Raw genomic sequence first — 27,156 nt, 5'->3', positions numbered from 1 at the left:
CCGGAATGAGTGTGTCTTAATGACATCCGTTGGCATGCCTGCCCATTGCACACACCGCTTCAAGACGGCTGTGAATTGAAAGCGGGTCAGCGGTGTCATATCTGCGTGAACCAGCAGCCAACCCTCCCCCCTGGGCCTATCTGCTAAGTATACCCTCAAATTCCATACCGGACATGTTATATCTTGGCTCTTCCGGCCCAGCCGGATGCGGGTCCCCTGCGCCCGCTGATCGGTCTTGGATTTGCGTATCAGCAACTCAACGTTTGAATCCGTGATGGTGACATCACGCAGCAGGAGACCGATCTCCTGGCTGGCACTCTTTGATCTTGCTACTACCTCGCTGACGCGCAAGGCACCATGGAAAGCCAGCGCAAAAGCACATCTGAACAAGCGGACCTCCGGGGCACTGGCGCAAATCGCCTCTAAAGCAGCAAAAAGACTGACCAGTTGATTATGTAAAATTGGTTGCCTTCTATCGGCTGACTTCCCTACTGTCCTGTGCCACCCTCTCATCATCTGGGTTATTGCGAAATGCTTTGTTGGGTTAGCTATTCCCATTGCCTTGGTAAAGAATGCGATGCTAGCTAGAGTGACTAGTACATGTGTTCTACTGAGCCCTTGTTTGCGTGATGCCATGACAAATTGCACTACTGCTGAGGACGTGAAGAAATCGGCGCGTCCGATCTCTTTCAGCTGCTTAGCATAGGACCGCAATGCCGCCATGTACCTCCTCCGCGTGGCATCTGACAAGGATTGCAGAATCAATTCCCAGACGTCCGCGGTCCAAAACTCCATACACTGTCTGGGATCGGGGTCTGGAACGGTTCCGCACCGGGAGCCCGGGATCTGAAGTCGGCGAACTTGAAACGAGAGAGAGCGTCAGCTAGTACATTCTCCTTACCCGCAATGTGTTTTGCTTTTATGGCCACATTATGTACCAAACACTGCAGAACTATCTCCCGAATCAGATTAATGGTAGGGATTGTGTGCGCGGACAGGCCATTTATGGCGTGCACTACCGCCATATTATCGGAATGAAAAATAATCGCCCTGTCCGCTAACTCGTGTCCCCAAATGTGGAAAGCCGCCATTATCGGGAACAGTTCTAGGAATGTGATATCGCGAGTGGTCCCTGCTGCCACCCAAGCTTCTGGCCATCGCGCCGCACACCATGCCCCTTGGAAGTAAATGCCGAAGCCTTCCCCCCCTGCTGCATCTGTGAAGAACTGTAACGCGTCTGCTTGGATGGGGGCATCATGCCAAAATGAAATCCCGTTGAAATTTACTAAAAAGCGCCTCCAGACTTCTAGATCCTGCTTAATGGCTTTTGTTACTCTTATGTGATGATACGGCCGTGATACTCCGGCGGTCGCTAAGGCCAGCTTTCTAGCGAATATACGCCCCATGGGCATCACCCTTGTGGCGAAACATAATAGCCCTAAAAGCTCCTGAAACTGCCTCAATGTTGCTTTATTGGCCTGCATCATAGCATTAACTGCGTCAGTCAGCTTAACAATTTTGTCTATCGGCAATCTAGAGCACTGTTCTCTAACGTCGAGCTCAATCCCTAGGAATGTAATTACCTGCACTGGGCCCACTGTCTTATCTGCCGCTAAAGGGATGCCAAATTTCTGCGCTACCTGCATAAAAACCTGCAACACGGCCGCGCATTCCTGCGCATCCGTGCCGCAGAACAGGAAATCATCCAAGCAGTGCACCACCGCTCCCTCTGTGGCTATCTGCTCTATTACCCAGTGTACAAATGAGCTGAACTGCTCAAAATACGCGCAAGATATTGAACAACCCATCGGTATGCACTTATCAAAGTAGAAGCGGCCTTTAAAAGTAAAGCCCAGCAAATGGAAGGACTCTGGATGCACTGGCAGCAAGCGGAAAGCAGACTCGACATCGGCTTTTGCTAAGTGTGCCTGCCTTCCCCGCTGCCTGACTATTTGAATAGCTTTATCTACTGACGCATAATGAACCGTACAGCTATCAGGGTCCAAATAGTCATTGACAGAGGCGCCTAGCGGATAAGAGAGATTCTGGATCAGGCGGAACTTTCCCTGCTCTTTTTTCGGAATTATCCCTATTGGAGATATTATCATGGGCGAGAATGGCGGGTCCGTAAACGGGCCCGCCATTCTACCCAGCGACAATTCTTTAGCTATCTTTTCTTCCGCTACCTGTGAATGTGTGTTAATGGAGGCTGCATTTTTCGGGCACGTGATGGACATGGGCTTGGGACCTCTATAGGGAATTACGTAACCTGAACTGAAACCTGAAGCTATGGCTTGCGCACTGGCCTTATCCGGGTAGTGTGATAACCACCACTCCATGGCCTCAAGCCTGATGGGGGATGGTGCCATTTGCCTCTGACCCGTGTCCTGACTGGGAGTTCTGTTGTCTCCTATTTCTTGTGTTCCTGCAGTATGTCGCTGGGTGGCCTCCCCCACAGTTTGTGCAAGCATGCCTGAATTTACAGGGATGCCACGTACACGTCCCACTATTAAATTGCCTGCATATTCTTTTTCCTGCCTGACCGCTATATTGGCGCTGCCCTGATGGAAATGCCTGAAAGGACTGCCCCTGCCGATTCCCTGTGCTATCGGCCATATTGAAGCCCTTGTCTTGTGCAAAAGGTCTATTGACTGCCATCTCATCCATCCACAAGTCAAATACCCTGTGTTTCCATGAGATAGCGGGGTTTTCTGCCATACTCTTACGAAATTTAATATCATAATTGAGCCAAGCCCAACCCCCATAGCGCTTATGTGCTCTGTTAATGGTATCCATATATCGTACTAAGTATGGCCCCAATTCTGGCTCCCTCTCAATTATAACCGTCATAAATATGTGAAAAGCCGATAACCAATTGCTAATGGATTTATAAATTCTTGGCTTTCTTTCCCGCTCCCATGGCGGGATAAGGCTGTCCTTCCCAAGGCTATTTTCCTCGTCGGTATCCCGTAGCAACAGAGAAAAAATGTCTATGAACTCATTCCTCCAAATTTTCTCTTTCATAGCCTTGGGAACACAAGTGGAAAGGGTAAAGACCCCACATAAAGCGTCACTGCTAGGATTGAATACTTGGCCTACCCCTTCATGTGTGACTATGGACTGTGCCCCAGACTCGGCGGCGCTCGGCGCGCTACCCATCGCTGGGTGCCCGCCCTGCCGCGCCCCAGACTCTGTGGCACCCAGGGCACCTGCTTGTCCACTCTGCACTGTTGCCGCAGGAACGACCAGTGCTGCCTCATAATCTTGTACAGCGTTTCTAATGACCTGTAAGAAGGCCGTGTGTTGGCTCTGTGCCATGTGTAGTACGGCGCTGTCCAGCGACTTACCCCCTGCAGGAATTTGCGGGGCATTCTGAATCGCCGCCATCTGTGCTGGTGTCCGTGCTTGCATATGCTGCAACCTGGGATCTTGCAGCTGCGCTGCCCGCTCCATATCAGCTCTGTCCTCAGTCGACTCCGGTACTCCCATGTCCCTCAATTGCTGCGTAACCGTGGACACGCCATGCTGTTCTATCTGCCTTCTGAGCTCGACCATCAAAGCATCCATGTCTGTTGCTGGTTGTGCTTGTGTTGCCTGCGCCTGCTGCGTAGTTCCTGATCGACTGCTCCGTCGCGGCATCGCTCGGCTCGCCTCTCCATCTCGCTCCTGGATAGCCTTGCTCTTTTTGTGCGATGCTGCTTTCGTGGCGGCTTTCCTCGCTGCCCCTTGCTTCTTGGCGCGTTGTGATGGCATAGTTGCTCTGCAAAAGACTAACTAAAAGTCAACAAACAAATTTTATATACGTATTATTATTATTATTATTATTTTTTTTTTTAATGTTTATTTTACTGCCCTCTCGTTGTGAATCCTGCTCTGCTGCGTGTCTGCCACACCAGTCTGACAAAATTCCTACTGCTATGAGGTAAAAAATCCTCTGTCTGCCTTCCATCCCACTTTGTAAAGTGCTGCTGCCCTCTAGTGGTGGAATCGCCACACATACTTAGAGCATTCTAAATCCCCCTTAATAGTGTACCACCGCCCTCTAGTGTCTGCTTCGGGCTACTACCACCTCCCATATAAATTGCTAACTGGGAAACGCATGCTGTGCACCGCGTGGAGCAGAGAGTCCAGGCTCCCCCAGCCAAAATGGCTGCCACCACGTTTTTCTCTTTCTTTTTTTTTTTTTTTTTAAATTCTCCTGCTTGCTCCCAGCTCACCCCACACCTTCGGGACGCGCCGCTTTTAGCCCCTGGCAGCCTTAGCCTGAGCTAGGCTGTAGAAAATTGCTGCTCGCCCTGCAACTGCCGTGCCCTCGCTCACCACCTCTGTCCTCCGCTCCCCCCTAACATGTGGAGCCCTCTCCGGAGCACAACACGGGCGGCGAGAGCCAGACCACACCGCCGATCGTGCGCTCGCGAGACCACACCGCCGATCGCGCGCTGGCAAAATCTGTATCCCCTGCTCCCTCCGCTGCTCGCCCGTCTCTTTCCTGGGAGCGCCGTGCACCATACACACGCCGCACCCCGATGTGGAAAACCCCCTCCTTTGTTATATTTCTTTTTTTTTTTTTTTTTTTTTTTTGCATCTCCTACCCCTCGCGATCCGCTGCGCCCCGTGCACCCCAGCAATCCCCTCAGTCTCCGCGCCCTCCGACGGCCATTGCCCTTATCCAGTACATTTATAATTTTCTAACATACCGCTCACCACGTCGCGAATCGCGATGTCGGTATTCGTAGCCCGCCTAGAGGAGCGACCACGAGTTTTTCCCCAGGCACGCTTGCGCTGCTCCCTGCCTGCCTCGACCTTGTCTACCCACGCGGCGACGGGGGATCAGAAGGAATACAGCTGTACTCTCCGAATGGATCAAGGTAAGAACGCTGCTCTCTCCTTGCTGTCCCGAATGGAAAGGAAATTCCCCTTTCCTTCCCTTCCTTTAATTTTTCTTTTCTCTCCGCCCCTCCCCTCCCCTTCCCTGCTTTAACCCTTTGCCTGCCTATCTCTACCTTTCTATCCTCCCTGCCCCTCCTCCCGCCTCCCCCCTCCCTCCCCCCCGTCGCAGGCCATCGGCCCGGTTGTGCCCAGCCTCCCTTTAGGAGGTGTGGCTGGGTTCTTTCTTATTTTTTATTTGCAGGTCATATGCTAATGTTATAATTAGCACATGACAACTGCAAATAACATGGGAGCACTTACCATCTTTGCTAAGTTCTTCTGTATTAAATCTGCATTATCTAGGTAGCGCAAGCTAATAGGAATATACAAGCTGGATAACGCTTCAGTGTTCATTCTCTGCCCATCACAAAACAAGGGGAGAAAAATTCAAGATCATGGAATAGCGACCATACTACTATATACTGATCCCATCTACAGCAAAACTTCACAACAATCACTTCGGTGAACATGAGAGAAACTTCATTTATTCAATAAATTTGTTTTGTGTGCTCATAGATTTTCTTAAGGACTGACACTAACCATGGCGTTTTTTTTGTCAGTTATTCAGTGGGTCAGTCAGGACTCACTGCAGTCAACATGTGATATTAAATGTTGGGTCCCTTGAAACAGCAGATCAGCGAAACACGGTCCATGTTGAGACCCAGGACCTTAAAAGCTAAGTGGAACTTTACACGGTTTAAGTGTGTGTTTGAGATTGCATGGTTTGGTACATATTAAACAACAAAATAGTGGATTGATTAGCAGCGTGTAGACTATATTAGACCAAGTTGATCAGTGCTAGTCCTTAAGAAAATCTATGAGCACACAAAACAAATTTATTGAATAACTGAAGTTTCTGTCATGCTCACTGAAGTGATTGTTGTGAAATTTGCTGTAGATGGAATCAGTATATAGTAGCATTCTCTGCCTGTGACAGGCCCCTTAAAAAAGTTTACAAAATAAATAATCTGCAATTAGCACGCAGAAAAGAGGAAATTACCACAAAAAGCTTTAACATGTTTTGCAATAAGCATCTTCTCACATTAGGGCATTAGGATTTAATGCCCTTTAGAAAAGGGCCCATAAATAAGGGGCCCTTGTACTAAGCTGCAGTAAAAGGGGCCTTTGCTAGTGCAGCATGTGCTTTTGCCGCACGCCAGGGCCCCTTTTACTGCAGCGGGTAAAAAGGCTGAAAAAAGAAATGTCCATGCGGTAAGTTCACTCTTGCTGCGCGGCCATTTCGGGGGGGGGGAGCACTTACCGCCACCCACTGAGGTGGCAGAAAGGACTCCCATGCTAACCTGGCAGTAACCAGCAGCACGCGAGGCTGCCCGATTGCTGCCAGGTAACCCCTTGCAGAAATATTTTTTAAATATTTTCTCCACTAGAGATGGTGCACGCTGGGGGCCCCTAAGTAAAAGTAGGCAACTCAGAAACAGTGTCTACTGTTATACAATACTAGCCGTTAAGCCCGTTAAAACGGGCAAGTTTTTTGTTCTATCCCTTTGAGCTTTCCTCCTCTTCAATTGTAACTCATGAGCTGCCTGGTCATTTCCTGTGGTTTCTATTTTTCTGATATGATACAGACGTTCAAATATTTGAAAGGTATTAATCCGCAAATGAAACCTTTTCCGGAGATGGGAAGGTGGTAGAATGAGAGGACATGAAATGAGATTGAAGGGGGGCAGACTCAAGAAAAATGTTAGGAAGTATTTTTTCACGGAGAGAGTAGTGGATGCTTGGAATGCTCTCCCACGGGAGGTGGTGGAAATGAAAACGGTAACGGAATTCAAACATGCGTGGGATAAACATAAAGGAATCCTGTTCAGAAGGAATGGATCCTCAGGAGCTTAGTCAAGATCGGGAGGCGGGGCTGGTGGTTGGGAGGCGAGGATAGTGCTGGGCAGACTTATACGGTCTGTGCCAGAGCCGGTAGTGGGAAGCGGGACTGGTGGTTGGGAGGCAGGGATAGTGCTGGGCAGACTTATACGGTCTGTGCCCTGAAGAACACAGGTACAAATCAAAGTAGGGTATACACAAAATTAGCACATATGAGTTATCTTGTTGGGCAGACTGGATGGACCGTGCAGGTCTTTTTCTGCCGTTATCTACTATGTTACTATGTAAGTAGCAGTGGGGTGTGTGTTTGTTGCCAGTACGCAATGTTGAAAGATGTTAATGATGAATGGGCATAAATCAGTGCAGCTGAGCTGTGTTGTTAGGTTTTCAAAATTTGAAAAACAGTGGGTTATGAGTCTCACTGTTACATCCCTGTTGAACAACACAGTGTAGGTGAAAGATGTTTTAAATGTGTTGTTTAATAGAGTAATAATCTTTGGATAAATGGTCTGCAGCCTTCTTCCCTGTCTCTGTGTGTCTTGTGGGTCCTTCAGTGTTTCCCCTGTGTGGCAGTCCGTTGGTAGCAGGTGCGAACGCGGCTTGGTGAGGTAAAGGGGGGAGGGGGGGTGTGTGGTGGAATTCTGTTTGCGTGATTTTTGTGCTGTGTTCGCGCTTCGTGATTTTGACCTCCACAGCATCATAGAGTGTCAACATTATTTTAAACTTTTGTATTTGCTTTGGACATGGGGGAAAGAGCACCGTGGGTTCTTTGTTTTTGTCTGCCGGTAGATGTTGAATGCAGAGGTCACGTGTGCACTTACCTTTCACGACGTGCTGGACTCTTCAGTTTTGCGGGAGGTGTGCTTGTCTGCTGTGTTGCTGTCCCCTTGTTTCCTGCTCCGCAGCGAGTTATCTTCCAGGGCTCCTCCCCTCCATCCCTGAAGTCTGGTGCTCCGATTTGCACGCCCCCTCCTTCCCTCCCCTTCCGTGTCCAGGCCCACCTCCCCCTTCCTATTTGCTGTAGTCTGCGGTTGTGTGCGAGAGGTGCTTGTCTGTTGTTGCTCTTCCCTTGACAGCTGTTCCGTGAGTCCAATGCATGCGTGAAACGTTGATGACAGCTACTCTCTACTGTGCATTTGCGGGTGAGTCGGTCACCTCTCATTTATATAGTTACTAGCCGTTGAGCCCGTAAAAACGGGCTAGTAAAGGAAGGGGAGGGGGAGGTTGAAAGGCGCCCCCCCCCCCCGGAGTCCCCTCCGCCACCCCTCCACCCGGGCCAGGTACCTGGCTTCACTATTCAAACCGGCGGAACGCAGCACACAGCTCATCTGAGCTGCCGTCGGCCTTCCTTCTTCTCTGCGTGTGTTCCGCCCTCGTGTGACGTAACGTTGGCGAGGGCGGGACACAGGCAGGTAAGGAAGGCCAACGGCAGCTCAGATGAGCTGTGTGCTGCGTTCCGACGGTTTGAATAGTGAAGCCAGGTACCGGGGCCGGGTGGGGGAAGCAGTAGCGGCAACCCTGGGGGGGGGGGGGAGCGGTGGCGATGGTGGTTCCCTCACTCGCAGGTGCGCAGGTTCCCTCTCTGTCACGTCCCCGTCATCACGTATTGACGCGGGGGCGGGACAGAGAGGGTCTCTACTGCGCATTTGCGAGTGAGTACGCCTCTTGCCATTTATATGTTTGATAGGCATAGGTGCTGCAGACATTGAACCCACATAAACAACCTGAATACCAGTCAACACACCACGATGCTGGATCACTAACAGAAACTGAAAAGGGCATGCGTCTAATCCAAATGGAAATGTAATATGTTCAGCCAAAGTAGAACCATAAGTCACACTGAGCTGACAAATTGGAAAATGTGTGGTACAAAATTTTGCAGAAATAAATAGAATCAGCTGCTGGGGGTAGGATTAGCAGCTATACACATTACAAAATATGCACAGATATGCTGTAGCTTACCAATATATATATCTGCTGCAGAAATAGAATACCTTTGTGTATCAGCTTTTGGGGAGGAGGCAAATTTGATAAGACAGCAGGGCACATTTTAGACACGTGTTATTTTTTATAACATAAGCCAGTGTTCCTAAACCTGCTCCTGCCTCCACTGCATGCAAATCTCTCTTGTGAATATTCATTGTGGATATCCTGAAAACCTGACTGGCTGGGATGCCTCTGGTTGGGAACCACTGACATAAGCTAAACACATACCCCTATGAGCCTTGATCGCCTGGGTGCTCAGTTGTAAAATTACCATTGAATTTTAAACTGTATCCACACAGTTAACTGGCATGTAAATGAACCCAATTAGCTGTAAAAATCAAACAGAGATATGCTAGAATGAGGAAGTATGCTCCTTACAAAGTCTCTGTCTCTTCATTATAAAAATTAATATATACTTATTCATGGTCTAAATATTTTGTGCATTAGTGCTTGTAAGCCTTTTAGCACTCCATTTAGGGATCCTTTTAGAAAGCTGTGTTAGAAAGTGACCATAGCATGCCCTTATTCAGGTTGATCCCATGTGCTAAGGCCGTTTTTACCGCAGCCGGAATATGGTCAGTTTTCCAAATTAATGGCCATGTGCTAATGTTTTTATTAGCATGTGGAAAAAGCCAATGAACAAAACTAAAAACACCAAGGGTCTTCAAAAAAAGGGGGATAGAACCTTTAATCATATACATTGGTGGAACAATTCTTGAATGGACCCGACACGGTCCGTGTTTCGGCGCTCAGCGCCTGCGTCAGGGGTCAGAACTCAGCCAGTACACACACACAGCCAGGTAGGGAAGGGAAAGGCCTGACCCCTGAGCACTGAAACACGGATCGTGTCGGGTCCATTCAAGAATTGTTTCACCAACGTATATGATTAAAGGTTCTATCCCCCTTTTTTTTTAAGGCCCTTGGTGCTTTTTGTTTTGTTCTTTGGCTTTTTGTTTGTGCTTCGTTCCCTCTCTCTGCTATACTTCGTTAGCATGTGGCCATTACCAAAAATTAGTGCATAAGCCCTTACCACCACCTATTCTGTAGGCAGCAAGGGCTTATGAGCTAATCAGTTAGTGCGTGGCAATGTAGATGCGCTAACCGATTATCACAGAAACGTCCACTCTCCATTCCCCCCAGACATGCCCCCTCCCAGAAAAGTTTTTAAAATATTTCTAGTGCATGGTTTGCGCATGCACATACAAAACTTACAGCGGGACTCTTCAGTGCTTCCCACAGTATGGCTCTATTAAGCTACACTAAAGGGGCCCTTAGGCTAGTGGTTCCCAAACCTGGAGGCACCCCAGTCAGTCAGATCTTCAGGATATCCACAATGAATATTCATGAAAAAGATTTGCATTCAGTAGAGGTAGTGCATGCAAATATCTATGAATATTCATTGTGGATATCCCAAAAATCTGACTGGCTGGGGTGCCTCCAGGGCCAGGTTTGGGAACAACTAATGTTGTAAAGCTTTTTTTGTGTGTAACCTTATTTCACACCCAGAACATAGGAGCCACCTTTTTTACATTACTGTGGGTGCTAACCCCAGTGGAAATAACCCCTCCCTGGACACATACAAGGAATGTTATCAATATTGGGGGTGCTCAAGCACCCACAGCACCCACAGAGTCGGCTCCTATGACCCGGAAAAAGGTTTTTATAAAATTATATGGCTGCATATATATGTAAAAGTACATGAACCTACTTTTAGGTGATCTCTGCATAAACATTCTTGAGGGTGTAGTTTAGGCAGAGTGGAAGTAGAGTTGCAATATATACAATTTGTGCGTGTATGCTATCTGTATATACACATTTACAGCTTTTGTGGAGCAGGTGGAAATTTGTGCACTGTTGGGGCTGGATCTGTGAACTTATTTTATAAAGGCACATGTGCACCCTTTTGCAAAATGTACAAGTTCTGCATCACAGTATCTGATCCAAATATTCTGAAGAAGGTGTAAAAAACAGAGGGTAAATATAATTCTGTGTTTAGAAATAAGGGTCATTAAACTACCTGTGGATGATACCTTTTTTATAGGACTAATTCAATAAATCTCTAATTGGCTTTGTAACACATTTATCTCATTGACAATAACACCACTCTGTATTTGTTTCATCACTGGAGGTGGCTAACGCCTCACGGTACTATGTAAGCCACATTGAGCCTGCAAGTAGGTGGGAAAATGTAGGGTACAAATGTAACAAATAAAAATAAATAATTAAGTTTTGAATTATAGTTATTCAGTGTTAATGCTAACTTTTATTCTGTAATTTCTTCTTTACAGTGTAGCTCTTGCAATATATTACCACATCAAAAACAGGTATGTTGAATTTAGACCTTTTCAACCTGTAAATTCTACTCGTCTTGTGTGTATGTGTGTTTTATTGTTGTTAGTTGTTGGGGTTGGTGGGTGTTTTTCTGTGACTTATTGTCTCTCCTGAATTTCAGAGGCTGCTTCTTGTCATTTGGGGGTCCTTTTACAAAGCCGCGGTAAAAAGTGGCCTGCAGTAGTGTGGGCGTGTCTTTGGCACATTGGGCCACTTTTTACTGTGGCTGGGAAAAAGGCCATTTTTTAATGGGCTGGGAAATAGGCATGTGCAAAAATTAAAACTAGCATGCGCCTATTTACAACCTAGCCCTTACCGCCAACCATCAACCTACTTTTAAGGGCTCACGCGCTACCTGTGCGGTAACCATGCAGCGAGCATCAACATGGCCGTGCTTCTAATTACTGCCAGGAATGCCCCCCATGGTAGAAAATAGAAAAATATTTTCTACTGAGGGATTCAGTGCACGCCAAGCTCGGAATTACCACCGGGTACACATGCTACCCCAGCGGTACTGCTGATTTGGTGTGCGCTGCCTGCACGTTAGCCATCCCGCAGCTTTGTAAAAGGGCCCCTTAGTTTTGCTTCAGGTGATAGAAATGAGGTGGGAAAAGGACTGCAGTACTGCTTTCTTCTTTGTTACTGAGCAATAATCACTAAGGAGACCTTTTACTAACTTATGCTAAGAAATGGGCTTATTGTGTCCTTTCGTGGGACTTTCCTGCACGTAAAGCCCATTTTTAGCTCGGCCATCAAAAAGGGCTTTTTTCTAGGTACACAAGTGTTGCCATACTGGGAAAGACCAAAGGTCCATCAAGCCCAGCATCCTGTTTCCAACAGTGGCCAATCCAGGTCACATATACCTGGCAAGATCCCAAAAAAGTACAAAACATTTTATACTGCTTATCCCAGAAATAGTGGATTTTCCCAAAGTCCATTTAATCGTGGTCTATGAACTTTTCCTTTAGGAAGCTCTCTAAACCTTTTTTAAACTCCGCTAAGCTAACCACCTTTACCACATTCTCTGGCAACAAATTCCAGAGTTTAATTATACGTTGAGTGAAGAAACATTTTCTCCAATTCGTGTTAAATTTACTACATTGTAGCTTCAACGCATGCCCCCTAGTCCTAGTATTTTTGGAAAGCGTAAACAGATGCTTCACATCTACCTGTTCAACTCCACTCATTATTTTATAGAACTCTATCATATCTCCTCTCAGCCACATTTTCTCAAAACTGAAGAGCTGTAGCCACTTTAGCCGTTCCTCATAGGGAAGTCGTCCCATCCCCTTTATCATTTTCGTCGCCCTTCTCTGCACCTTTTCTAATTCCACTATATCTTTTTTGAGATGCAGAGATCAGAATTGAACACAATATTCGAGGTGCGGTCGCACCATGGAGCGATACATCCTCATTTTTGTTTTTCATTCCTTTCCAAATAATACCTAACATTCTATTTGCTTTCTTAGCCGCAGCAGCACACTGAGCAGAAGGTTTCAACGTATCATCAACGACGACACCTAGATCCCTTTCTTGGCCTGTGACTCCTAACGTGAAACCTTGAATGACATAGCTATAATTCAGGTTCCTTTTTCCCACATGCATCACTTTGCACTTGCTCACATTACACATCATCTGCCATTTAGATGCCCAGTCTCCCAGTCTCGTAAGGTCCTCTTGTAATTTTTCACAGTCCTCCCGCGATTTAACGACTTTGAATAACTTTGTGTCATAAGCAAATTTAATTACCTCACTAGTGACTCCCATCTCTAGGTAATTTATAAATACGTTAAAAAGCAGCGGTCCCAGCACAGAGCCCTGGGGAACCCCACTAACTACCCTTCTCCATTGAGAATACTGACCATTTAACCCTACTGTCTGTTTTCTATCTTTTAACCAGTTTTTAATCCACAATATAACACTACCTCCTATCCCATGACTCTCCAATTTCCTCTGGAGTCTTTCATGAGGTACTTTGTCCAACGCATTCTGAAAATCCAGATACACAATAACAACCAGCTCACCTTTATCCACATGTTTGTTCACCCCTTCAAAGAAAAAATTGGTGAGGCAAGATTTCCCTTCACTAAATCCATGTTGGCTTTGTCTCATTAATCCATGCTTTTGAATATGCTCTGTAATTTTGTTCTTTATAATAGTCTCTACCATTTTGCCCGGCACCGATGTCAAACTCACTGGTTTATAATTTTCCGGATCTCCTCTAGAACCTTTTTTAAAAATCGGCGTTACATTGGCCACCTTCCAATCTTCCGGTACCACGCTCGATTTTAAGGATAAATTACATGTTACTAACAATAGCTCTGCAAGTTCATTTTTCAGTTCTGTCAGTACTCTGGGATGAATACCATCCGGTCCAGGAGATTTACTACTCTTCAGTTTGTAGAACTGCCCCATTACATCATCCAGGTTTACAGGGAATTCATTAAGTTTCTCCGACTCGTCAGCTTCGAATACCATTTCGGGCACTGGTATCCCACCCAAATCTTCCTCGTTGAAGACCGAAGCAAAGAATTCATTTAATCTCTCCGCTACGGCTTTGTCTTCCCTGATCGCCCCTTTTACTCCTTAGTCATCTAGTGGCCCAACCGATTCTTTTGCCAACTTCCTGCTTTTAATATACCGAAAAAAAATTTTACTATCTGTTTTTGCCTCCAACACAATCTTTTTTCGAAGTCCCAACTTAGCCTTCCTTATCAGCGCTTTGCATTTGACTTGACATTCCTTATGCTGATTCTTATTATTTTCAGTCAGTACCTTCCATTTTCTGAAGGATTCTTTTTTAGCTCTAATAGCTTTCTTCACCTCACTTTTTAACCACGCCGGCTGTCATTTGGTCTTCTGTCCTCCTTTTTTAATACGCAGAATATATTTGGCCTGGGCTTCCAGGATGCTGTTTTTGAACAACATCCACACCTGATGTAAATTTTTGACCCTCGCAGCCGCTCCTCTCTAAGTTTTTGTTTTCACCATTTTTCTCATTTTATCATAGTCTCCTTTTTTTAAAGGTTAAACACTAATGTATTTGATTTCCTATGTATACTTACTTCAAAGCTAATATCAAATCCGAGCATATTATGATCACTGTTATCAAGCGGCCCCAGCACCATCACCTCCCGCACCAGATCATGCGCTCCACTAAGGACTAGGTCTAGAATTTTTCCTTCTCTCCTCAGCTCCTGTACCAGCTGCTCCATAAAGCTGTCCTTGATTTCATCAAGGATTGTTACCTCCCTAGCATGCCCCGATGTTACATTTACCCAGTCAATATCAGGGTAATTGAAATCACCCATTGTTATTGTGTTGCCCAGTTTGTTTGCGTCCCTAGTTTCCTTTAACATTTCTGCATCCATCTGTTCATCCTGGCCAGGCGGACAGTAGTACACTCCTATCACTATCCTTTTCCCCTTTACACATGGAATTTCAATCCACAGTGATTCCAAGAAGTGTTTTATTTCTTGCAGTGCCTGCTAGATTCTATCTGTTAATGCTGTGGTACAAAGTTTTTAAAACTAAGTGGGAAAGACTATGGTGAATAGTTGAAATAATTTGCTGTTTATAATTTTATTTTGCCTATCACTAACCTGCAATTCCTCCTTTAAACACCAATCTTTAAGTTCCTAAAGTTCAAAGCAAAATAGTGTTCATTTACCAGAGAAATGTCCTCTTCTCTCAGAACTTGTGTAGAATATATGGCTATGTGCTAATGTTAAGATTAGTGCATGGCCGTTAAAAAAAAAAAAATTACACGATAGCTTCCATGCCCACCCTCCCAAAATAAATAAATACCGTGTGCTTAGCATGTGCAGATGGCAAAACTAACGCAGAACACATTAGTGCGTTTCGCGTTAGGCCATTTTTGCTGTGTTAGACACGCGTAAAAGGGGTCCTAAGCTTGGTACTGTTATGGATTTCTGGAAATTCAAACTGTGTGAAAGAACTGGTTTAAATTCAGGCGTAAAGCATGAAATTAAAACTCAAACTTCACAAAACTCGAATGACTTTGGAAAGAAGTGTGATGGCTTTTTGTTCTAGGTGCACAGTTCTGGAGTAAGTTTTAGTTTGCTAGCAGTTTTTAAAATATTTTTTCAGTTATCTTTCTGTTATATGGTGACCTGAAAATAATACAAAAAAGCGCCACCAAAGTGGAGGAACAGTGGAGCCACTACAGATGCCTCAAAAAGGATGGAAGAGGAGAAGTGGAGTTTGTTGGTAGACCTTCCAAATACATGTAAAGATATTTTCATGTTGTGCATGTTTGTGTGTGTGTGTGTATACAGTGGTGGAAATAAGTATTTGATCCCTTGCTGATTTTGTAAGTTTGCCCACTGACAAAGACATGAGCAGCCCATAATTGAAGGGTAGGTTATTAGTAACAGTGAGAGATAGCACATCACAAATTAAATCCGGAAAATCACATTGTGGAAAGTATATGAATTTATTTGCATTCTGCAGAGGGAAATAAGTATTTAATCCCTCTGGCAAACAAGACCTAATACTTGGTGGCAAAACCCTTGTTGGCAAGCACAGCGGTCAGACGTCTTCTGTAGTTGATGATGAGGTTTGCACACATGTCAGGAGGAATTTTGGTCCACTCCTCTTTGCAGATCATCTCTAAATCATTAAGAGTTCTGGGCTGTCGCTTGGCAACTCGCAGCTTCAGCTCCCTCCATAAGTTTTCAATGGGATTAAGGTCTGGTGACTGGCTAGGCCACTCCATGACCCTAATGTGCTTCTTCCTGAGCCACTCCTTTGTTGCCTTGGCTGTATGTTTTGGGTCATTGTCGTGCTGGAAGACCCAGCCACGACCCATTTTTAAGGCCCTGGCGGAGGGAAGGAGGTTGTCACTCAGAATTGTACGGTACATGGCCCCATCCATTCTCCCATTGATGCGGTGAAGTAGTCCTGTGCCCTTAGCAGAGAAACACCCCCAAAACATAACATTTCCACCTCCATGCTTGACAGTGGGGACGGTGTTCTTTGGGTCATAGGCAGCATTTCTCTTCCTCCAAACACGGCGAGTTGAGTTCATGCCAAAGAGCTCAATTTTTGTCTCATCTGACCACAGCACCTTCTCCCAATCACTCTCGGCATCATCCAGGTGTTCACTGGCAAACTTCAGACGGGCCGTCACATGTGCCTTCCGGAGCAGGGGGACCTTGCGGGCACTGCAGGATTGCAATCCGTTATGTCGTAATGTGTTACCAATGGTTTTCGTGGTGACAGTGGTCCCAGCTGCCTTGAGATCATTGACAAGTTCCCCCCTTGTAGTTGTAGGCTGATTTCTAACCTTCCTCATGATCAAGGATACCCCACGAGGTGAGATTTTGCGTGGAGCCCCAGATCTTTGTCGATTGACAGTCATTTTGTACTTCTTCCATTTTCTTACTATGGCACCAACAGTTGTCTCCTTCTCGCCCAGCGTCTTACTGATGGTTTTGTAGCCCATTCCAGCCTTGTGCAGGTGTATGATCTTGTCCCTGACATCCTTAGACAGCTCCTTGCTCTTGGCCATTTTGTAGAGGTTAGAGTCTGACTGATTCACTGAGTCTGTGGACAGGTGTCTTTCATACAGGTGACCATTGCCGACAGCTGTCTGTCATGCAGGTAACGAGTTGATTTGGAGCATCTACCTGGTCTGTAGGGGCCAGATCTCTTACTGGTTGGTGGGGGATCAAATACTTATTTCCCTCTGCAGAATGCAAATAAATTCATATACTTTCCACAATGTGATTTTCCGGATTTAATTTGTGATGTGCTATCTCTCACTGTTACCAATAACCTACCCTTCAATTATGGGCTGCTCATGTCTTTGTCAGTGGGCAAACTTACAAAATCAGCAAGGGATCAAACACTTATTTCCACCACTGTATATATATATATATATATCACGGGCGTAGCTGCTATGGGGCGACGGGGGCCCAGCGCCCCTCTCAACCCCCCCGCCAACCTGCCGTCGCTGTCTGTACCTTTGCTGGCGGGGGACCCCAACCCCCGCCAGCTGAAGTCTTCTTCCTGCGTTTGGTTTCTTCTGAGTCTGACGTCCTGCTGCACGTACAACGTGCAGGACATCAGACTCACAGGAACAGAACAAAGCCTTGCGATCTGCAGGGCTTCGCTCTGTTTCTGTGAGTCTGACGTCCTGCACGTTGTACGTGCAGCAGGACGTCAGACTCAGAAGAAACCAAACGCAGGAAGAAGACTTCGGCTGGCGGGGGTTGGGGTCCCCCACCAGCAAAGGTACAGACGGCGATGGATGGCGGGCGAGCGGGTTGAGGGGGGGGGTCAAACTTGGAGGTGGTGCTGGCGGCGGCAGGGGGTGTCGGCGATGGCAGCGGGAGGGTGTCCGCGATGGCGCGGGGGGGGTCGGCGGCGTTGGGGGTGGGCTAAAATGTGCCCCCTCACCTCGGCTCTGGCCCCCCCCCCCACCGCTGAAGTCCAGATACCCCCCTCTTCTGAGGTAGCGGTAACACCGTAACAGTTCTGTGTTGAGTCTTAGTGGTAATATCACTTTAAATACTTTTGAAGAACCTCGTCATGTGTGTTTGGAAGGTCTATCAACAAACTCCACTTCTCCTCTTCCATCCTTTTTGCTGAACCTGAAAATAATCTCATAAAGTTGTATAGCATATTGTGACGGAATAATGCACCATATGCATTAACCAAATATATGTTATGAATCATTGCCTCTTTAAAATGAACAGTGTTTAATAGATGATCCCTGAACCTGACTACAAACTTTCAGCTGGGGCTGACTCAATGTGAATGGACATCTGGCTTCTGCACCTCGAGCAGGTTGGCATTCAGAGATCATAGTGGGAAGGGAGCTGTGACTGGACTCGGAGGAAGGAGTTCAATAAAAGATGCCGAAATTTAGGCACCGAAAAAATTCAGTTCAAAATGCTATTCTGTAAAGGGTACGCACCTAACGTTTGGGTGCTGAACTTAGGTCTGCTGAAACCTGGTATAAATGCTGGCCCCCAAGTTAGACGTGGTTAGGCAGTATACTGTAATTCTGCATGCAACAAGCCTACGGCCATGCCCCCTTTTGAGATACACACCTTGGGAGTTAGGCACTCCATGCCTTATAGAATAGCATGCATCCAGATGTGTTGAAATTTTAATGCGTGCCAACTAACTTTGATAATTGGTTGTTAGCACCCAGTTATTGATGATTCAGAACTCATTATCCAATGTATTTGCACGCGCATCTTGGAAGTGCGCCCAAAGTTGGGCGTACAACTTGGGTACCGTATATAGTATCTGCAGAGAGAATGTCCATGCACCAGGATCTGGAAGATGCTGTGGTCTTTGACTCCTGGATAAGGACTGTACTAGATGCAGATAGTTTAAAAAAAACCCATAAAAACGGAAAAATCTCACATAGTTGTGAATAAAGCAGTCTAAATAGGGACTGGTTCAGACTTAATGTGAAACTGCCAGGTTGAAAAATAAGGTGGTTGTTTGCAGATCATGGGATTTTTTTTGCCTGTCCGTGTACTGACATATTTTGGAAAATCATATTCATAGGAAAAAAAGGAAATCATCTTCATCTTAAATTATGATTATTGTACAAAGAAGAATGAATTTAAATTCATCCTTCTTTGTACACTTGTAAGATAACAGAGATTCAACTGTAATGTAAAAGGGCTATACTACAATGCATAAAAATATTAAGCATAGCCGGTGTGATATTGAAAAGCCTCAGGGGCTGGCTGCATAAGTACTTTTATTTAAATTTCCTGCCACACTAAACAGATACATTTTGGCCATATAGTTTACATGAAAAACCATGCTGGGTCAGACCAAGTCCATTAATTCCAGGATCCTGTCTCAATGGCCAGTCCAGATCACCAGTACCAAGCAGATTCCCAAAAGTAGATCTATTTCTTGTAGCTCATTTCCAGGGATGAGGAATGGTTTTCCCAAATCTACATGACTAATAATTTGGTCAAACCTTTTTTTTAATTCCACCCTATGGTTCACCTTGACCATATCCTTCAGCAACAGATTCCACAGCTTCATTGTGCACTGCATGAAAAAAAAAAATCTTTCTGTGATTTTGTTTTCTATTTGCTGGTCATTAGTTTTATGATGTCTTGTTGCTTCTGTGCGATTTGACATGTTAAAACAACCATTCCCTATTTATTCATTCCACTCCACTCATGATTTTATAAATGTTTATCATATCCCCTTTCATTCATCTTCTCTCCAAGCTGAAGAGTTCTAACTTATTAAGCCTCTCTTCATAAAGAAAGTGTTCCATCCCATTTATCATTTTTGTTATCTTTCTTGGAGCCTTTTCTATTTCCGCTATATCCTTTTTAAAATGGGGCAACTAGAACTGTTCACAGTACTCAAGGTGACCTATACAGAGTCTACTGAAATGTAGATGCAACCTTCCTCCTCACATCCTCTCCCCTCCTTCCTTCATCTGCCATTAAAGCCATCATCGAGCCTCCCTCTCTCCATCAGCAGGTAAAGCCAATCTGGTATGCTGAGATGCCGGCATAGCAAGTAATGTACTTACTTCTGGGAGTGTTGCTGTGCCATCTCCGATTCTCTCATTCTTTCCTCCCACCCCCAAATGAAGCCAGGTGATAGCAGGCATGCTTAAACACATTATCTCTCATTGCCAAAGAGTTGGATCTCACTGTAAGAGTGATGAGATCTTGCAGATCTTAATGCTAGTCCCTGGCTCCATGGGGGCATTGGGGGAGGGGAAGAAAGAAAGAGGGAAAATATCAGAGGCAGCACAGCAACACTTCCAGAAGTAAGTACAGTGTCTGATCTCCTACCACATCACCACTTCTCCTCAGATTTTGAACCTGCAAGTTCCTTTCATGACTGTCAACCCGAACCAGGACATGGTCCCTGGCTATGACAGACTTGTTCAATGATAGCTACTCTACTATCCACACCTTAATCAAATTTTTGACCTTGTCAACCGCTCCATTAAGTTTATGTCTAACTAATTTTCTCATTTTATCACTGTATTCCTTCTTAAAATTAAGTGCTATAGCAGTATTTTAGTATCTTTCTTCTAGTGGTGACAAATTTAATAGTACAGTCATCATTATTACTTAGCAGCCTTACCACCATTACCCCTTGCGCTAAGGTTCTACATACCATGAGGGAGAAGAACTAAAGTAATTTCCCCTCTGGTTGGTGTGTGGTCTTCAGCCCATAGGTAAGCCCCAGTAAACCTTGTGATGTAGAATTTCCACTAAGGGGTACAGCAGTAGAAGGCTAGTTGCATAGTTTTTGAATGTTGAGGGAAAGATTTGCAGAGGAAACCTACCAGAGCAATTCATGTATGGGCATAAACTAATCCTCATTTCAGTTTGGAACAGAGTCCTCTGCTCGCTGATCAGTAGCCTTAGAACTTATGAACTCACTTTTTCAAAAGTCATTAAAAATTTTTCTTTCCCTGCAATTGTATTTATTTTATTTATTAGGATTTATTTACCGCCTTTTTGAAGGAGTTCACTCAAGGCGGTGTACAGTAAGAATAGATCTAACATGAGCAATAGGCAATTACAGCAGTAAAAATATTCGAAAACAATACAAAGTATGGCATGGTATACTAGCAATGTGAACACAATACGTAATAGAACATTATAATTGGTAGTGAAGGGTAAAGCAAAGTTGTAACATATAGATGAGTAAGAAAGTAGGAAGAATTAGAAAGTAAGGTGACTGATTTGAAGAAAGTTGCACATGGAGGAGTGGATAAACATGTCCCGCTGCAGTATGTGCAGCCCGAGTTAGCCAAGTGATGAATGAATTTTTCACTGTCACAGATCCTAGTACACAGTTCTTGTAGAAACGTAAATGTCCTTGTGCCCCCTTATGCATTTTGCAGGAACTGTTTGGAAATGTAGTAATATCTAAGTATTTTTTCTTAGCATACATTATGTAGCCCAGAAACAGCTCTCCATGATCATGAGCTATGCAATTTGTGTTGAGAATAATAAAGATGGCTTTGCTCACATGTTATGCCGAACCCAAGACACTTTAGAATTACAAACTCCTGAGGAGCAAAGTCTGAGTAGATGAGGTTGAGCATTATCTCTGTACATAAGGCTCTTGGGAGCCAGAGGTAGTATCTATCTCATTCTTTGCTGGTGTGCGTACGAGTGTGTTAGAGCACATGCATTCGCCGCTTTCAAGAGACACGCTTCTGGAGCTGCTGCTGAAATGCTGGAAGTATATGTGTGGGAATGAATGAACCAAAATTCTATGGGGCGAGCAGGTGAGCCACTGAAGCAGGGGAGGATAAAGAGAGAGAAGCATTGGGGGAATAAGGGGGATGGGAAAGGAGAGAAGGAGGAGTGGCCTAATGGTTAGGGGCAGCAGGCTTTGATCCTGGCAACCTGGATTTGATTCCCACTGCAGCTCCTTGTGACCTTGGGCAAGTCACTTAACCCTCCATTGCCCCAGGTACAAATAAGTACCCGTATATTTATTTATTTGTTACATTTGTATCCCACATTTTCCCACCTATTTGCAGGCTCAATGTGGCTTACATAGTGCCGGAGATGCATTTGCAAACTGTACACCATGTAAACCGCTTTGAATGCAGTTGCAAAAACCACAGAAAGGTGGTGTATCAAGTTCTCTTTCCCTTAATATTGTACATATGTGTAACAATATTCCTTTTCTCACAATTTCCCATATAAGGGCAATCCTGCCATAAATTGGATCAGAGAGGCTCAAAATTCTCCACACCACTTAATCATCCATCCCACCCCACAGGGGTAGATTTATGCAGAAGAATTTTCATTGCTACCTCAATCCACTCAAGGAATATTGTTAAACGTATGTAGGATATTAATTTTGTTATCCACAGACTTTTAAATATTTTGATTGTGCCATCGTTTTATGTAGATGCAAATGTATAAGTTTTGCCTATTAAGAGGTTTCATTTGTGTTGTTTTGACATTTTAAGTATCATTTCTGTGTAATATAATGTTCTTCCATGCTGCCTATTATGATACATAATTTGTACCCTGCTGACAATTATCATATTTCTGCAATATGATTGTTCTACTGTGTTAAGTGTGTGTTTTTATGACATTATATTATGTTATTCCTATTATTTGGATTCAGTTTGCATGCCTGTAAGTTAACTCATTGATTGTATTTATTCTTATGCTAGTAAAAAAAAGGCCCGTTTCTGAAAGAAATGAAACGGGCGCTAGCAAGGTTTTCCTTGGAGTGTGTATGTTTGAGAGAGTTTGTGTGAGAGTGACTGTGTGAGAGAGAGAGTGAATGTGCGAGTGTGTGTATCTGACAGAGAGAGAGTGAGACTGGGTGCGAGTGTGTCTATGAGAGAGAGAGTGTGTGTGTGAGATTGAGAGTGTGTGCCAGGGGCACCCTCCCTCCGTGTTCCAGGGTCGTGCCCCCTCTCTCCCTCCCTCCGAGTTCCAGGGCCCTCCCTCCGAGTTCCAGGTTCATCCTCCCCTCCCTCCCTCCGAGTTCCAGGGTCGTCCTCCCTCCCTCCGAGTTCCAGGTTCCCCCCCACCTCCCTCCCTCCCTCCGAGTTTCAGGATCCCTCCCTCCGTCCGAGTTTCAGGTTCCCTCCCACCCTCCCTCCTCCACCCTCCCTTCCTCCCAGTTCCAGGGTCCCCCCTCCCTCCCAGTTCCAGGGTCATCGTCCCTCCCTCCCTCCCAGTTCCAGAGTTGTCGTCCCTCCCTTCCTCCCTCCCTCCCTTCCAGTTCCAGGCCCCCTCCCTATGAAGTTTAAAAGTCATCTTGACTAACCTCATCGGGGTTACGGCGGCCGCCAGCAGCGGTAAAAGGCGTGCAGGCTCGACCCTTCTCTCTCTCTCAGCTGTGGTCCTGCCCTCATTTCCTGTTTCCACAAGGTCTTGAACGCAAAAATTATAGGGACAGGTTTATGAACCTCAACATGTATACGCCTGAAGAGAGGAAGGAGAGAGGAGACATGATACAGACGTTTAAATATCTGAAGGGCATTTATGTACAGGAAGAGAGCCTTTTTCAAGGAGAGCTCTGGAATGAGGGGTCATATGATGAAGTTAAGAGGGAGTAGGCTTAGGAGTAATCTAAGGAAGTACTATTTCACAGAAAAGGTGGTGGAGGCATGGAGGTTGTGGAGTTGAGGACTATTCCAGAGTTTAAAAAGCCATGGAATAAGCATGTGGGAATGCTTAGGAACAGGAACAGTTAGGGTTACAGAGGATGGGCAGACTGGATGGGTCATATGGCCTTTATCTGCCATCATGTTTCTATGTTTCTATTTTCTCAGAATGCTGCCATACAGACATCTATGCCCTTTGTCTTCCCACATTCATAATTTGGACGTTCCAATTTGTAAAATGGCTGTTCATGTTGGACGTCTCCAGCACACAGACGTTAATCTAACATATATTCAAGCAGGAAATCTTGACGTATTTCCTGTTTGAAAATACATGTGAGATGGAAGTCCATTTGGGGTGTTCTGATGTGCACATCCCTATTCTGACTTGGACATCCTTTCGAAAATGCCCCTCCACTGCTCTTACATTCCACTACTTTCCAAACAAGTTGGTTCAGTGCGGATTATAATGAAACATCCAATCTTCGTAATAAAAATAAAATAATGTATCTATAAAATATTCTAACAGGTTTTGTAAAATTTAGAAAACAAAAGTTTTCAATTTTGCTTTAAAAGGAAAGATATTAATATTCTTTCTTCAGAAGGGAACCAAGAGTTCCAATTTAGAGTCACCTGATAAGAAAATATTGAACATAGCTTTCTTTTGGATGATATACCCCTTACAGAAGGAAAATTTAGACGTGGAGGGGCATAATCAAACGGGGTGCCCAAGTTTTCCTGAGGAAGTCCTCGCAGGATGTCCCAGCGAAGGGGCGGGGAAACCCGTATTATCGAAACAAGATGGGCGGCCATCTTTTGTTTCGATAATATGGTTAGGGACACCCAAATCTCATCATTTAGGTCGACCTTAGAGATGGTTGTCCGTAGAGATGGTCGTCCCCTGTTTTTGGCAATAATGGAAACCGAGGACGCCCATCTCAAACAACCAAATCCAAGCCATTTGGTCGTGGGAGGAGCCAGCATTCGTAGTGCACTGGTCCCCCTCACATGCCAGGACACCAACTGGGCACCCTAGGGGGTACTGCAGTGGACTTCAGAAATTGCTTCCAGGTACATAGCTCCCTTGGGTGCTGAGCCCCCCCAAACCCCACTACCCACAACTGTACAACACTATCATAGCCCTAAGGGATGAAGGGGGGCACCTACATGTAGGTACAGTGGGTTTCGGGTGGGTTTTGAAGGGCTTACATTTACCACCACAAGTGTAACAGGTGGGGGGAGGGGTGGAACTGGGTCCACCTGCCTGAAGTGCACTGCACCCACTAAAACTGCTCCAGGGACCTGCATAATGCTGTCAGGGAGCTGGGTGTGACATTTGGGGCTGGCAAAAAATATTTTTAAAGTTTTTTTTTAGAGTGGGAGGGGGTTAGTGACCACTGGGGGAGTAAGGGGAGATCATCCCCGATTCCCTCCGGTGGTCATCTGGTCAGTTCGGGCAACTTTTTGAGCCTTGGTCGCAAGAAAAAAATGGACCAAGTAAAGTTGGCCAAGTGCTCATCAGGGATGCCCTTCTTTTTTTCCATTATCAGCCAAGGATGCCCATGTGTTAAGCACGCCCCAGTCCTGCCTTCGCTATGCTTCCAACATGCCCCATGAACTTTGGTCGTCCCCGCGACGGAAAGCAGTTGAGGATGCCCAAAATTGGCTTTCGATTATGCCAATTTGGGCGACCCAGGGAGAAGGACGCCCATCTTGCGATTTGTGTTGAAAGATGGGCGCCCTTCTCTTTCGAAAATAAGCCTGATAATGACTCAGTAGACCACAGCATTCTTTTCTCAGAGGGCCGGATTATGAGAGATACCGTATAACTAGGTGCTATACCTGTTAAATCCAGAAAATTAAAACACGGGCACTTATTGGTAACCAGTGCAATTCCTTCAACAATGGCATCGCTCTATGAAATCTATGTATGTTATAAATCAGTCAGACAGCTGTATTCTGCAATGTCTATAGACATTTAAATAATTTCTCAGAGCATCTCAGATAGAGCAGATTACAGAGTTTGTGTATCAAGTAGCATCATTGAGTTGTTTGTTTTTCTACTTGGTATTTTTCAACCCTGTACCCCCAAAATTAAAGATCAGCAGCTTCAAAATGTGCACCTGATTCATCATTATTATGTCAGACAGTAGCATACTTATCCCCTAATTCTATAAACTTGTGTGCACAATTTTAAGCTTGTTCTCTTATGCTTCTGTGGCTGGTGTCATGATTGTTGCAGTTGTCCAGGTGTTGATGTGTCTGATTAAGTGGAACTGGCATTTCAGCTATTTTTTTTTTGTTACATTTGTACCCTGTGCTTTCCCACTCATGGCAGGCTCAATGTGGCTTACATGGGGCAATGGAGGGTTAAGTGTCTTGCCCAGAGTCACAAGGAGCTGCCTGTGCCTGAAGTGGGAATTGAACTCAGTTCCTCAGTTCCCCAGGACCAGAGTCCACCACCCCTAACCACTAGGCCACTCCTCCACCACTGCTGTGGCTTTCTTCAGGGTATGCTATGAAGTCTGCAATTTGTTTTTATATAGTGGGTTCTCAAACCTGATTGGTTGACGTTTGAGGTGGGTGGTTTCCTTAGGAAAGCAGGAGATTTTGGTAGGAAATCGAGGTGGGAAAGTCCATTGGTCACAGGTTTGAATTTTGGTGCCATGTAACTGTATTGAGTAGCTCAGGACATAATCACTGATTCACCTCAGGTGTCCCAGAAGAACGTTACCTCTTCTACTGCACCCTGTATATGTTTGGCATTGGCAGTGTTTGATGAGGAGTTGGATAAGAAAATCCAGGGAATGTTGTAATATCATCTAGCGAACATCATTGCATCATTATTTTATTTATGATTGTGTTCTCCTGTTTGATTCGTTGCCAACTGGTTTAGTACTTGTTTGCTATTTCTCTGGAAAGCGGTTTCTATATCAGTAAATCAAATCAAATAATATATCATTTCATCATTCATTTAATTGCTTTATTAGCTTATAAAACTAAATTGAGATAGCCACTTCATAAAAGGAATGAGGATACAGAAGAAAAGTTCTAGTCTTTAAGATACTGGAGTATGTTATTGCCTTGTGGTATTGATGTATTGCATAGGGATAATTTCATAACAGCTCACATTGGTGAAAAGTAAGAGTAAACTTTTCACTTCATGGACTTAGCAGGTTTTTCGAAGTAAAAACATGCACATATTTGCAGTTTGAAAATTATCCCAGGAAAAGTAATGTACAGAACACCTGCCAGTTTGTTCTGGTATGTGTTCTGAATAAAAATAAGTTCATGCGTTGAAAATTCTAAAGTATGTGCATAGTTTCAATTTCCACCCCCTCCCCCCTGGAATGCCTCTTCCCAAAACAGTTGAAAGTACAGCAAATTGGCAGTGCATTCACAACTTTATAAAGGCCCATTTCAGCAGATAAACACTGCCTTCCCTGCTGAAAATGTCTTTGAAAATTACTTTTCCTAAGCATTTCATTGAGAGCCCCCAAAATGCTTTGATTTTAGGATGTACATCTTTGAGTATTCATGGGATTTATGTTTGGTTTGACAGATGGGCTAAATGAGAGGTGATTGTTGCCCTTCAGGACTGGGTTTGTGTACTCCTATCTCAAAGAGTTGAAATATTTCATGTTGGTGCATGTATTTTGTGTGGGGTAGTCTCTCATAAGCTCTGTTGATTGAGTAGAACTAGAAATAAATGCTTCTGTCTCCCTCTTGTACAGGTTATAGAGAGAGCATTAAAACAGATTATTTTCTCTGTTGATATTTTTCTCCAGGGATACAGATGGAAGGATGCTGTTAGACATTTTTGATGAAAAACTACATCCGCTTTCGGGTAAATTTCTCTACTTTGTCTTTCTTGAGACTGAGACTTCTGTGTTGTCTTAGTTGCATGAACTCAGCAAAATTGACGCTTGAAAGTTTCCCTGGTATGGTCC

The 27,156-nt window shown here is 44.9% G+C and overlaps 1 protein-coding gene across 1 annotated transcript in view; it reads left to right on the top strand.

Annotated features, from left to right (window-relative positions):
- CCNY (cyclin Y) overlaps positions 1 to 27,156 on the top strand; it is a 598,774-nt gene that overhangs the window by 389,266 nt on the left and 182,352 nt on the right. Inside the window, exons 5-6 of the mRNA XM_030199560.1 lie at positions 11,043 to 11,078; positions 26,995 to 27,052. Of these exons, the coding sequence (XP_030055420.1) occupies positions 11,043 to 11,078; positions 26,995 to 27,052 (94 nt within the window). The remainder of the gene's footprint in view (positions 1 to 11,042; positions 11,079 to 26,994; positions 27,053 to 27,156) is intronic.

The sequence above is a fragment of the Microcaecilia unicolor genome, chromosome 1 (genome assembly GCF_901765095.1).
Source record: "Microcaecilia unicolor chromosome 1, aMicUni1.1, whole genome shotgun sequence".
Taxonomy (NCBI): Eukaryota; Metazoa; Chordata; class Amphibia; order Gymnophiona; family Siphonopidae; genus Microcaecilia; species Microcaecilia unicolor.
This window is presented reverse-complemented; position numbering and strand designations above follow the sequence as displayed.